Consider the following 14357-nt stretch of genomic DNA (forward strand, 5'->3'; position numbering starts at 1 on the left):
TGCATACTCTGGTTCCTCGTTATTTATCCTGCTCTATCCATCCTCAGAAAAAGCTAATGTCAAGGGATAATGATTAGACATTAAAAGATCACAATGTAATTTGACCGAGTCAGCATGTTTTTAAAGTTGGGAAAATTATATTTGACAAATTTAATCAGCTTTTTCTGAGGTCATTGGTGAATTCCCCAAATATCCTATAGGGTCATCAGTGATGAGAGGCTTAACTGGGCCAAGCATAGGTCTATGACTTGCCATTGTCCTCAGAGGAACTGGCGCCATAGTTCTGTAGTACTGCTGTATCCTTCTGTGACATTGTGGTCAATTAGACATATGTGAAAGTTTACAGAAAGCAGCAATCTGTAACCATCTTGATATTATCTTAATTATACTTAAAATGCTGTGACATTTAGATTGCAATATCCTACTTTTTATGCTCGCAGTGAACACAAAAGAAATAAACCCCTGATTTAACTAATATTAAAACAGATTCAATAGATTGGGGTCAATACTGAAGAACCGCCCTTATGCCAAATAGGAGAGGGTAGAGGGGGAGGCTGCTAAAATTAAAAATTGGGAATACATCAAAAACTCACCAACAGGTTGTGGGATGTGCACATATCCCATGTCAGAGAAGCAGAACATTTCACTCATACTCATTTAAACCAGGCTCCCAAATGCATGGCGCTCTTCATTCCCCAATTATATCTGCTCCATGCTATTGCAACTCTGATGCCAGTTTCAACCAATAAGATAGCATGATCAGCTGACCCCCTTCCTTTAACCACCCCTTCCCAATCTTTACCTCCCAATTGGTGGTCTCTGATTTCTGTGCCAAGAGACAAGCTTTCCCAACTGCCCCCAGAGTCCCAGTGGCAAGTTCCTTTTCTACCAGTGGACAGCAAGCCATGTGTGAAATGGATGACAAAAATGATAATGTTTAAAGTCAGCATGACCTCCACTGTGCCAGATTTCTGAACTCCACTCTTTATGTTCCATACTCAGGAAATTGAATGTGTAATGATGTAATCTACACTGAACACATCTTGTGAACATATTTATTGCCACAACATACATATTCTCTTTAAAAATATTTTGTCACTAATACTAAGCAACCACATTGCATATAAAGTTAACACACAGTACAGTAATAAAACCTTGGGTCTGAACTTGCTGCTGATGGCAATACCCCCCTCCCCCAGGCCCCCCTCACCTGCAAGGGAGTTACATCCTGACCTTTTGTAGCCGATGAGTGCATTCTCATGAGCCATCCTGATGCTTATTCTAGGGGTCCAGTGCAGTGGCATGGCCTTGCATGATGTAATACCTTCACAAGTCCCTCTCACAAAACAGCTGGCATCTAGTGTTACTGTCAAACCTGTCAAAAACTTTGTCAGTTCCTAAATGCTTCTGACATTCAGGAAAATTTAATAACTGTTAAAATCCAATGAAAATTAAATATCAGTATATGAAAAAATAGACATTTCAACACAAAAATAATTAAGAGTATTTAAATATTCAATTAAAAATAGAGAAATATCTCGTACTTAATCCGGTCCCTTACATGCATTTCTCTCGATTGAAATGAATGTTCCAGTGCCATGTCCAACCTGAAGCCAAGTTCATCAGGAATCTTCACCAGCAGAACTACAGGGAAACTGCTGCAAGTTCACGCTTCACTGCCAGTCACCAGGAGGAGTCCAACAAAGGACTGCAATTGGGAAATCACTGGTGAAGACGAACCAGCAATTTTGCAAAATGGTGGCAGCTTAGCTCAGAATTACTTGTCTAATGTGGGCCAATAGGATTAACATTGATAGACATCAAGGTTAGCATGGACGAGTTGGGCCCATTTCTGTACTGTACAACTCTGTGACTCTATGACATTCCCTGTATGTTCCAGCCGGGTAAGTTTTTCCCTGGTTGTGCCAGGATGAAATTATACAAAAAGAAGTTATTGTACTTTGTGACCACCATAATGATCAAAGGTAAATTAGATTAAGCTAGTTTTGACTCGCAATTCTCATATATCCTTTGAAATGGAATTAATTTAAAACTTTTGGATTTATTCCTAACCTAATATAATTCCAAAGAAGTGGAACTTGTCATTGCCCAGTTATAAGCAATGATGATGGTAATAAATGGCAGAACTGGGAACCCCAAGCTCCAAATTGGACTTTTGACCTCATAAGTATCAAAGATTAACAGCTGAAGATGACATCTGTGGTGCCTCTTGCCTTGTTGGGTGGGGGAGGGGCTGATGTGAAGGAAAGGGCATGGTAGAACTGTGGAACTGGAAGAGGATTTCTACTCTTTCTGGCTCTACAATAGTCTTAAAAAAACAAACTTATCTTTTGTTTCCTCTAAGCCACTGTACTGTGAAAACTAAAGAAACCAGATTAGATCTGGCCTGACTCCTGCTCCAGTCTGCAATATCCACTCTCCCACAGGGCCTAAAACAGGCATTGGGCCCCATGCTTACACAGATTAAATACCTAATGCACAGATAAATCCTATGTGTGTTCTTTATGATTCTTCAAATTTGCCTTTTTGACAAATGAATTGCAAGAAGAGAATGATGATTCAGTAAGTTATAACCTTTTTCTATGCACTTAAAAAAAATCATGAATTTATAATGTAAAGTTACTACAGCACATGGAAACAACATAGGACAGAACGTTCCAGCTTAATTTCAGTTTTAAATGTGAAAACTGTTAACTATTTGATATTTCTCATTTCTTGGAACTCAAAATATTTCCAATTTCTTGTGCGATCATTTGATCTACCCATAAACAGTTATCATGTGGCATGCACAACACATATCTGTAACTGCTATATTTTCGGTGCTTTATACCTAGGAATAAATATTTCCTGATGACAAAACCACAAAGACATTTACCCTAAAGATACAACATGCTTCTGCAATTGATAGTTTTAGCACTGTGTGCATCAGTGCAAAATATGTTAATGAGTGGTCGCATTCACTGGAAAAGAAAAATTAAGACATTTTCTAATAATTTATTTTGCTTTTCTAGGTTTAAAATCATCGTGTAACATCTTCCAAACTTAGAAGCAAGGTAATCTGGGTGTCAAACATCTTTATGACTCGATGATATTTGTGCTTGATTCATAAGTGAAAAAAGCTGGCCACTGTCACCATTTTATGATGACGAATGAACAAAACTCCTTAGGTAGGTGTTTATGAGTGACAGGAAAAGCTATAATTCAAACCAGAGAATAGTAATGTATTGCCCACAGCATCAAAAAAGATGTGCTGAAACAAATTCAGAATAAATTAATAGTGAAGGAATGCATTATGAAACAGTTAGCATCTAAAATATCTCTTCCATCCAATATCGTATTTTGACCCTGCTTTCAAATGTGTTTTCTCTCATTTTGTTCAGCTCTTGCATCATGCATTCTTTTCATTCATCACTACCAGTGGGAAATGACACTTGACGTAAGTGTGGATTGAAAAAAAGGGCTCAACATTTTAGCTTCAGTCGATTGATACCGCATACTTTTTGAGCAAGGGTTCTGCTTACCTTTGGAAATATTTCTGGAATTTTGAATGTCAAACATTCAGAAACTTTACTGACAGCTTTTATAGCAACTAAACTAGGGGTGTGCCTTAGCATATTGACAAAGAATTTTTTCAAAGGCTTTGTGGTGACGTAATGGTATTTACAAGCAGAAGGCCCTGAGCTTGGAGACAGCACTTGGCAACAGACTCTCAACTGTGGATGTAAGAAAGGTGAGTACAACTTTTTCTTGTATTTTCTGAACAAGTAGCTCATGTACAGATTTTTTGCAATCACTCTTCCATTGTCTACAAGAGGCCACAGTGCCAGAAACTATGAATTAACTGTTAGAGGACACAAGTGGACTGCACTTGGAGTACTGAATACACTTTTGATCAGAGAAGGTTCACTAGGTTGATTGCTGGAATGAGGAGTTGATATATGCAGAGAGGTTGCACACAATGGGCCTCTGCTCACAGGAGTTTAGAATGAAAAGTGGTTACTGAAACATTTAAAATTCCATTGGGGATTGACAGGATGAATAATGAGAGAATATTTTCCCTTGTGGGGCATAGCTTCAGAATAAGTATTGCCCTTCTAAACCAGAATTGAAGAACCTTCTCTCAGCTGGTCATGAATCTTTGGAATTCTTTCTTTCGGAGAGAGGAGGAGGTGGAGTCATTGAAAATATTGAAGGTGGAGATTGACAGGCATTTGAAATACAAGGAAGTCACGGGGTGGGGAGAGAGGCCAACACTGGATTAGCCATGATCTCATTGTACAATAGAGAAGGCTTGAAGGTCTGGTTTCTCATTTTTATCTGTTCTGAACCCAACAGACTCTCACATTCATCTAGACTGCAGTTCCTCTCATCCTACATCCTGCAAGGACACCATTCCATTCTCCCAGTTTCACCAGCTGTGATGATGCCACCCACACCAGTGCTTGAGACAGCTTTCACTTTCCTTAATGCTTGTTTTCCCTCTGCTGTAGTTCACTCCATTTTCCATGGTTCGGTTCTCACTCTCTCTCCACCCTCCCAGAGCAAGGGTAGGATTCTCATTATGTTCACCTTCCAGCCAATCAGCCTCCATGTTCAATGGATCAATCTCCATAATTTCCACCACCATCTTATGTGGTGGGGCCATAAGATACATGTTATTCAACATTCTGAAGGACCATTCCTTTCCTGGCTCCTTGGTTCAATCTTCCACCTCTACCAACACCCTCTCCACTTTTCATGACACCCTCCCATGCAACTATGCAACACCTTCTCCTTTTACCTCTTCTCTTCCCACTATCTAGGATCCCAAATGTACCTTTCGGGTGAAGGAATGACTCACTTGTACTTATTCCAACTTTGTGTACTACATTCAGTGCTCAAATGTGGTCTTCCACTTACTTTATTTCTCCATCCCACAGGGAGCTCTTACATTGTTCTAACAATGCCCAATATTAGTGTCTCAGCTTCCAATTTGGCACATTACAGCCCTCAGGACTCTACAATGAATTCAACAGTTTCAGATTACTTTTCCAATTTATATCAGAACTGGCCAATGCTTATGCAAGGCCAACATTGCATTGGGGAAATCAGATCTTGTATTGGACTAGGCCTGACCTGAGACCCACTTTGTCTCCTGGTCTATGGATCAGGAGACTAAAGGGGACATTTACTTAGTTTTAGAAAAATATTTTGCTTTAGTTTAATGTTTTTAATTATTTACAATGGCACACAGAACATAGAACAGTACAGCACAGTGCGGGCCCTATGGCCCACGATGTTGTGCTGACCTATATAAACATCCCAATTCAATATATCCCCCTCTCTACTTCACCTTCCATATCCCTCTATTTTTCTTTTGTCCATGTGTCTATCTAACAGTCTCTTAAATGACCCTATTGTATCAGCCCCTACCACCAACCCCGGCAGTGCCTTCCAGGCATCCACCACTCTCTGTGTAAGAAAACCTACCTCTGACATCTCCCCGAACTTTCCTCCATGCACCTTAAACAGGTGACCTCTAGTACTGGCCATTGCCACCCTGGGGAAAAGGTGCTGGCTGTCCACTCTGTCTATGCCTCTCATAATCTTATATACCTCCATCAAGTTTCCTCTCAACCTTTGTCGCTCCACAGAGAAAAGCTCTAACTTGCTCAACCACTCCTCATAAGTCCTTATATAATTTCAGTTAATTTTTTTATTAAAGATTGAATAACATTTTAAAATGGGTTATTTTAATTTAAAATATGAGACTCTTTTCAAACCATTAGAAATCCCAAACAGCATTTACTGCTAGCAAGGTTAGGAGCGGGGTTCACCAGCTATCAGAGTTTTCAGGGCTGGTTAAAGAGTTGGATCTTTTCTCAGCAACACTGAGACCACGCTTCTGGAGACCGTGATGCTTTGTCTCAGTGAGGTTGGTACTCCACATCTGGACCAGGTAAGTATGGGCATGGTGGGGGGGAAAATCACAGGCAGCAATTCTGGATCAACAAGATCTTGTCCAAATCTTCATGAATGTATTTGCAATCTTCATAACACAGAAGGTCACACAGTATGGAAGCAGACCTTTTGGCCCAGAGTACACGCTGACCATCAAGCATCCATTGACGTATTTTACTTTGTTTTCCCCACATTCTCATCAACTCCCTCCAGGTTTTACCATTCACATACACAATAAAGACAATTTACATTGGTTGATTAACCGACCAACCCGTGCAGCTAAATGTGAGAGGAAACTGGAAGAAACCTGTGCAGCCACAGGAACAACTTGCAAACTCCCCACAGGCAACACTGGAGTTCAAGACTGAAAGTGGGTTTCTGGAACATGGCCTTGATAGAGATACGGACGCAAGAGGTGAGGTGAACATGATTGCTGTCAACTGAATTAGACAATAAGATGCCTAGCAAAACTGATAGAGGTGGGTACAATTACAATGCTTAAAAGGCATTTAGATAGCTACATGGATAGGAAAAGTTTAGATGAATGTGGGCCAAATGCAGGCAGATGGGACTAGCTTAGAAGGGCATCTTGATCCCCATGGACGAGTTGGGCCAAAGGGCCATTTACCATGCTAGATAACTCAATGACACCATTGCTGATAATTCCACAGTGTTCATCTTCATTTATGACTCTTTTGATATTAAAACAGCTTAAAACTGTTGACAACAGGTATCATCCAGAATTGAATTGAAAAGTGGAATATACCATACATAAAATTCATCTGGAACCAAACAGAGTAGGTGCAGAAATGAAGCTTCCCCTAGCTGCGATACCTAGAACCAGGGGTATCAAGAACCAGGGATCTGTTTGAATATAAAGGGTCATCCATTCTGGTTTCAGATGAAAAGAAGTTTCTTCACCCAGAAAATAGTGAATCTTTGGAATTCTCTACCGAAAGGGCTACGGAGTCTTTGTACTGAGTATATTCATGACAGAGATTGATTAAATTTTTAAATGTTAAGGGAATCAAGGGGTATAGGGATTGCGCAGGAGAGTGACTTTGAGGTAAAAGGTAAGCTACAGTCTTATTGAATGAAGGAGTAGGTGCAAGGGGTTGCTTCTATTTCTTACATTCTTACGTCATACGATTGTGGGGTAATGAGTAGTTTGAACAAGACAAAGCCCAACTACTGTCCCTTGATCTTCATTTTAAATAATATTGCAGACTGGGAGAGGAGTTGAGGAGGTCACAATTAGCCAGAAATTGCATATGATCAGCCATGCCAATATCATTAATGATAAGAACAGGAGAGGGGCTAGATAATTTGCAATGTCCATACCCTTTAAGAACTCTCCATTGCCCATAAGGCTGGTCAGGAGTACTCACAACTTGTCTAAATGTTAAGCCAAAACAGCATTCAAGACATCAGCATTATCTACAATTAAGCAGTTGACTGATTTTGCTAGTAAGAGGTTGTTGACTTGAACACAGTGTCAAAAACCTCCTACCAGCAGCTCAAAATTTGCTTCAATGGGACCTTCTTATCTTGCAACACCACCACGAAGGAGAGGTATAGAAATGCTGTGAGAACATCACCTCATCTAAGTTCCAACTTGAGTCATGCACTATTTTGGCTGGGACATACTTCACTTTTCCTTTAACGTTAGCCATTCAGAATCCCTGAAATGACTATTCAAGGCTACTGTGGGAGAGCACTATCATCACAAGATTCACAGAGATTCAAAGAAATATTCATCTTGCATCTCAGTACAATTTTGGATAGACAATGAAAATTGCTTATCTATATCACCCTCTTCCCAAGCACATTTAAAAATATATATTAAAGGTGGAAATGGTATTATCCAATAAACTGATAGATTTTCAGATTTCAAAGTTATCAAGTGATATGAGGTTAAAGCAAGAAAGTGGTGGCGTGCAGAAGGATCTTATTGAATAACATCAGGCACAAGGGGACAAATGGCCAACTTCTACATTTATTTTTATATTCCTATGTTCTATTGCTTCCAATCAGAAAACAATCAGAATTTTAAACTGCTGATTATAAATTCCAGAAAAGGAATTAATTGATTTTCCAATAATGAGCTATTCTCAAAGTACTTCTGAAACTTTCAGTATGAAGTTTACTAGCAAGTTCTACGAGAAAAATAAGTCTGCTATGTGTTTATCAATATTGGAAGGAATAGTAAATATTGTATATAAAATTACAGGACTCAACAGGATGGGTGAAAGAATGGCTGAGGAGTCCAGAGCCAAGGCTCGCAGTATCGGAACAAGAGTTCGACAATCTAGGGTAGAGATAAGGAGAAACTTCTTCACTCAGAGCATGTTGATTTACTTAAGGTGCTTTGGTTTTGTCCCACATCCCAAAGATGTGTGGGTTAGTAAGTTAATTGGCACTGTAAATTCCCTTGTAAGTGGTAGAATCTTGAGGGAATTAATAGGAATGTGGGGAGAATAAAATGGGATTAGTGTAGGATTTGTGTAAATGGATGCTTGATGGTCAGTTCTGAATTGGTTGGCCAAAGGGCTCGGTTCTATGACTCATTAGGTAATGATCAAGAACAGAAATGCTGATTTTCTTTCCCTAGTCAACTGCAACTATCCCAAAGGGAGTGATTAACTTATATATGCACTTACTGTATTGGAATTTTCCAAGAACACTTAGTTTTACTAAGTTCTGAAGAAGGAACGGAGATAGGCAGAGTGGGGAAATCATGAAAGCCACTCCAATGCAGTACATGTTCCAGAAATCTGGAGCTAAGTAACTATCCATTTGCGAGAGTTTGGGAGAGGAAATTGCCTATTACCTACTTGTAATGAAACTCTATACAATCATAAATAAGAAAATCATCATTAAAAGAAAATTTTTAGAAGTGCAGATGCTGGGAGTCTGAAACAAAAACCGAAAATGCTGGAAATTCTCAGCACCCTTCCTTTCTCCTTCCACTGCCTGACCTGCTGAGTGTTTCCAGCACTTTTGGTTTTTGTTTAAGAAACCACCACCACCCCCACCACCCCAACATCACAAACACTTGCACTTAATTAATTTGATACATAGGAAGCATCATCTTTATCAACAACCAATGATATTAATGTTCTTCTACCATTGTGGAGTAAAATGATGAATAGAAAATATATAGCAAAACCAAATTATGACTTCAGGAAAGCAATAACATTGCTGTTATCAGAAATTCACCTCAGAAAATTAAACTGCTATACAGACAAAATGGAACATCCACTGGGACCAAGAAACATATCTGCTTCATAATGATGAAATTTGTATTAAAAAGTTCTCGCTGGTGCAAAATCCCTGGGCTATAAGTAATAAGAGAGGCAAAGAGAGAGCATGAGGAAAAAACTGGCAAGAAAAATGAAGGAGAATCCAAAAATACTACTTTAGGTACATAAACAGGAAAAAGATGTAAGAGGAGTGTTGGGATTGATTAGAGACCAAAAAGGCAATCTCCTCATGGAGGGCATGGCTAAGGTACTAAATGAGTGTATTATCAGACTTTACCAAAGAAGAAGGAGTCTCAGCAAAGGAAGATCGAGTTGAGATTCTATACATGGGCTAAAAATTGATAGAGATACTAGAAATGCTGGCTTAAAAAACCTGGTCCAGATGAGATGCATCCTAGGTTGCAGAAGGGAGGAAAGGAAGGCAATAGTCTTCCTCATGTCTAAAGATTCAGAGGTGGTGCTTGAAAAATGGTAAACAGCAAATATTACATCCTGTTCAAAAAAAAAGGTATAGGGATAAATCCAGTAACTATAGACCAAATAGGTTAATCTCAGTGGTGGGGAAAGTTCTAGAAATAATAATTAGGGACAGAGTTAGCAGTCATTTGGGCAAGTGTTGATTGATAAGAGAAAGTCAGCAAATTATGTCTAACTAACTTGATATAATTTTTGTTTAAGTTGCCAAGAAGGTTGATAAGGAAATGAGGCTGATGTTGTATGCATAGACTTCCAAAATGCAGTACCATTTGAAAGCTTGTCAGCAAGATCAAAGTTCATAGGAATAAAGGAGTTGTAGCAGCATAGTTTGAGGTTTGTAAAAAGTGGTGGCAAAGGTTATTTTCAGACTGGAAGTTTTTGTGAAGTAGAGTTCCTCAGGGATCCAAAAGAACCACTACTTCTCTTTCTATATATTAGTAACTTGGACTTGGCTATACTGGGCACATATCTGCAGATGGAACCAAACTTGGAGGCATAGAGAACTGTGAGGAGGATAGTAATAGACCAAGAAAAAGGCACAATACTGAAAGGGATAAAAGAATGAAGATCTGGCATTATATGTACATAGTTAGGTGAAATAGGCAGGGTAGATTAAGAATGTGGTTAAAAAAGCAGCAGGATCCTGGTCAATATAAAAAGTAGCATTGAATACAAGTGCAAAGAAGTTGTGATGAACATTTATAATACTGGTTCCACTATAACATGAGTACTGCAATGAGTTCTGGGTGCCACACCTTAGGAAGGATGTAAAGGATTCAGAGAGGATGCAGAAGAGAATTACAAGTACTATGCCAGAGATGAAAGACTTTAGTTATTTGGATAGATTGGGGAAGCTGGAGTTGTTCTTCTTGGAACAGAAAACGTCACGAGGCAATCTAATGAAATTATTCAAATCATGAAAGCTACAGACAAAATAGATGGAGTGAAACTGTTCCTATTGGCAGAAAAGTCAATAATCATGGGTCAAAGGGTGAAAGTATTGTTAAAAGAATGGGAAGAAGCACGAGGAACTACACTTTACACAGCAGGTGGTTGGACTCTGGCATGTGGTTGTAGCGGAGGCAGATTCAATTGCATCATTCAAAATGGAGCTGGGTAAGTACTTTGAAAGTAATGAATTTGCAAGGCTATAAGGAGAGACTTGCTAGCTTGATCTTAATTAGAACTAGTACAGACTCAACAAGTCGAATGGCCTTCTTCTAGACTGTAACCATTCAGTGATTCTGTGATCCAGACTTTTATTGGAAATGTACCTACAGTGTTGACCCTGAGGACGTTTGCTGTATCTGTGGAATGTGGTCTTGTGTCACTCTAAGATGGATGTCAACCTGCCTCATGTTGCTGGAAACTGGTCACCACTAGGGGCAGGGTCACCAGAGTCACGTATGTTGGCCTTCTTATGATTTTGTGTAAAGGGACAGCTTCAAAATAGTTCATTTTATTATCTGACCCGGAATCTAGACTGTTCCCTTTGCCTGGCTTGCATAATGATGCCTGTCTCATGGAATGGGACATATTGCCTACTCTCCATGTTATATTGGACCTTTTATGTGCTAAGAAGATGAGACATAGTAGATCACAATAGATCTCCAACATAGGGAGCATCTTCCTTCGCTCTGTCTCCTCTGACTTGGCCTGTTTCTTAGGCAGTGGGCAGAGGCTGTTCAACTTACAAGGTCTATTGGGATTTCCCAGCCATGGTATCTTGGTGGCAATAATTCTGGTTTCATGACAGTAGACTTTTGGATCTACAGAGGACATTTCCATACTCCAACTTTTCAACAAAATACCAGTTGATTTCCTACACCATTGCACATCAGAATCAAGATAATGTCCTCAGCTCTGAGTCAAAAGGTTGTGGGTAAAAGCCCCATTCTATAAACTTGAACACATAATCTTGGTTTGTGCTCCAGACCAATACTGAGGAAGTACTGCACTGTCACGGGCTTTCAGATGACTGAGGTGCTGGATACTGCTTCAGCTGGCTCTAACATATCCTATGGCACTGTTTCAAAAAGACTGGCTGCTGCATTTTCTACACTGCAACAGTCTCAAATTTCATTGGTTGTAATGCACTTTGAGATGAACTTTGTGTACGAAAAGTTCTTCCTGTCTTTCTAAGTTAATGTCACGGCAGTCAGTAGGATTCTGAGAGGAGGTTATGGAATTTTAGAAATAGATTATATTGAAATGTTTAATTTGCTTGATATTTAGATATCCAGCCAAGACCTCAAACTAGCAATCTCCATCGGCAGCCAGGAAACCCTGAAGTCTGATCCCAAAACAGAGCTACAGTCCTGGGGCTGGGCACAGAAGGCATGTAGTCTTGTCTGGTATTTGGATAATGGTGGGGAAGATGAAAACAAAAATTTCCTTTTCTCAACAGCAGATATTTCAGCTTTTTTTTACACTTCATTCTTCACTGTGCAATGTAGGATTTAAAGGGAAATTGATGAAACAAGTAATTTCTATAATTTGTAGTAAGTTTTATACTTTACCTGGGTCCATTCTCCTATTTTCCATTTGGGACATCTACCTCCTCGACATCGTTTCTGTGATTTAGGTTTCTCCAGATGTTTGCAATTTTCTTCCTCTACTTCCTTTCCTTCTTTATTCATGCAGTAAACAGGACGATACTTATTTCCTTTCCCACAGGAAATGGAGCACTGAAAATAAATTAATTATATGTTACTTTTACTTGTTTAATATTCTTTACAGTTTTAAGAGAACATTTTCTTTAGTCTCTTAAGTGTGGTACATCAACTAGGCAGAAGGAGTGCAAATGCCACAATTGTAAAGGAACAGACCTATTTTTTCTCTGTTCATTTTAATGGAAGCCATGTGCTTTTATGGCAGACTCCAGCAATCAGAGCTTGCAAGGAATCTGATGTATCTTGGATGTTGAGCCAGCTTTCGGATCATAAATAGCACAATGTCCTTCTTCTACTCTTTCCTCCTTTCCTCTCTTTCTTACCAATTATTTTTCAACAAACATACATAATTACTGTGTCTTCATGCATGGTTAGCAAATACAAGAAAATTAATTTCTTCAAAGCGTGAAAACACTGTGAACAGAAGTAATATTTAATGCATGAGAAATCTCTTTAAAGGAAATACATCTGAAGAAAATAGATGGGAAGGCTTAAACATTCCAGCTATTCAGATCAGAGTAGGGGGAGATACGACATTAAAAATCAACATGAAGAAAATCCCACTTTACTTAATCTGTTACAGCAGGTTTATTGAACAATCAAGAATCTAAGTACTTCTGAAGTGCAGACATCAGACCAGACCCTCTTTGATTTCAGATTAACATTACTGAAAGATCAAGTAGGGTATGAAATGGTGACAAATATTTTATATGGCAAGTATTCATAGAACAAGACATTACACAGTAAGATAATCAAATCTTTATGTGCTATTTTCTCAAATAGAGTGAAGGTTGAATGTCTATTAGAAATCCAGGTTTAGACAGTTTCCAAGCTTGCAGAAGTCCCAGTTTCAACATTTGAAAGCTGGGTGAGCTCAAAATCTGAATAGTTCAAGATTCATGTAGTGTTCTGATGACATGCTGTGGGATTGTTGAACATGGATTCCAGAAACAACACAGTGTGACATTCCAGTATTTATCTGGGAAAGAGCTTTTCCCAAAGGAGGGAGAATTTACTCCTACAGACATTTTTGGAGTGCCAAAGATGGTGGTAGGTTGTCTTATCTCAGTGGAGTAGCGCGAGGCTCCAAAAAAGTAGAAGATATGGAAACAATATTTACTGATCAACAAGTCTAAAATACCAACCGTTGTTGTGTAAAGCCTCATCAGAATGATACGAGACCACAAAGATGCAGATTCATTTGTTGCACTGTGTTTATAGCAGATAAGGAGTTAAGGAGGTATATAATTAGCCTCAGTACTGATGGATCAGGAATATGGAAGGCAAGGTTCCTGTACCAAATCACATTTCAATGCCTGCTACTGGAAATGCACCTTTGGATATATTGGTGACAAAGAGAGAATTTTTTTCTCTTGCATAATCCGAGTGGAATCCTGGTACAGGTTTCCCCTTACTGGACATGCAACTCAAAACTGTGAGGAGATTAAGCATCAGCTCCCAACCTGTAGCTGAACTTTGTGGTACTGAGGTCAGAGTCATTTGGCTGCTGAATTGTCTCTTTATGTTAGCCTGTTATTAGGCGTTGCACAGACCATCTGGTTGACAGGGAATAGGTTGGTCTAACCGTTGGGTTTTATGAGGTACTCCTAAACTTTGGACCCGAACTTCAAGTAAGATAGAAGGAGGAAACATGTTTTTCAGTTCACTAAACCTGGGCCTTAAGAGTACCACAGGCATACTCATAGTGTGACATAGTGGGCAAGTCCCAAAGAATCTCATGGCAGTGCAGAGGATGGAGACAGATGCATAAGGTTTGTCTTTTTTTTACATGTTACCTAAAACTATAGAAAAACAAACTTGAAATATGTTGAAATTTGCAGCTCACAATGTAAATAAATCCTCTGAGCTTTGAATTTGACAAAAATTTTGTTGGACTCAAATGATATTAACTTGATCATAATCGTAGCTTTCTCCAAATGCATTTATTAATTTGGGCAGTAATCTTGTTTACAGGCTGCTTATA

The 14357-nt window shown here is 39.1% G+C and overlaps 1 protein-coding gene across 1 annotated transcript in view; it reads right to left on the reverse strand.

Annotated features, from left to right (window-relative positions):
- Nucleotides 1–14357, reverse strand: part of LOC127571379 (A disintegrin and metalloproteinase with thrombospondin motifs 9-like) — a 205506-nt gene that overhangs the window by 45998 nt on the left and 145151 nt on the right. Inside the window, exon 29 of the mRNA XM_052017693.1 lies at nucleotides 12221–12388. Within this exon, the coding sequence (XP_051873653.1) occupies nucleotides 12221–12388 (168 nt within the window). The remainder of the gene's footprint in view (nucleotides 1–12220; nucleotides 12389–14357) is intronic.

Source organism: Pristis pectinata, chromosome 6 (genome assembly GCF_009764475.1).
Source record: "Pristis pectinata isolate sPriPec2 chromosome 6, sPriPec2.1.pri, whole genome shotgun sequence".
Taxonomy (NCBI): domain Eukaryota; kingdom Metazoa; phylum Chordata; class Chondrichthyes; order Rhinopristiformes; family Pristidae; genus Pristis; species Pristis pectinata.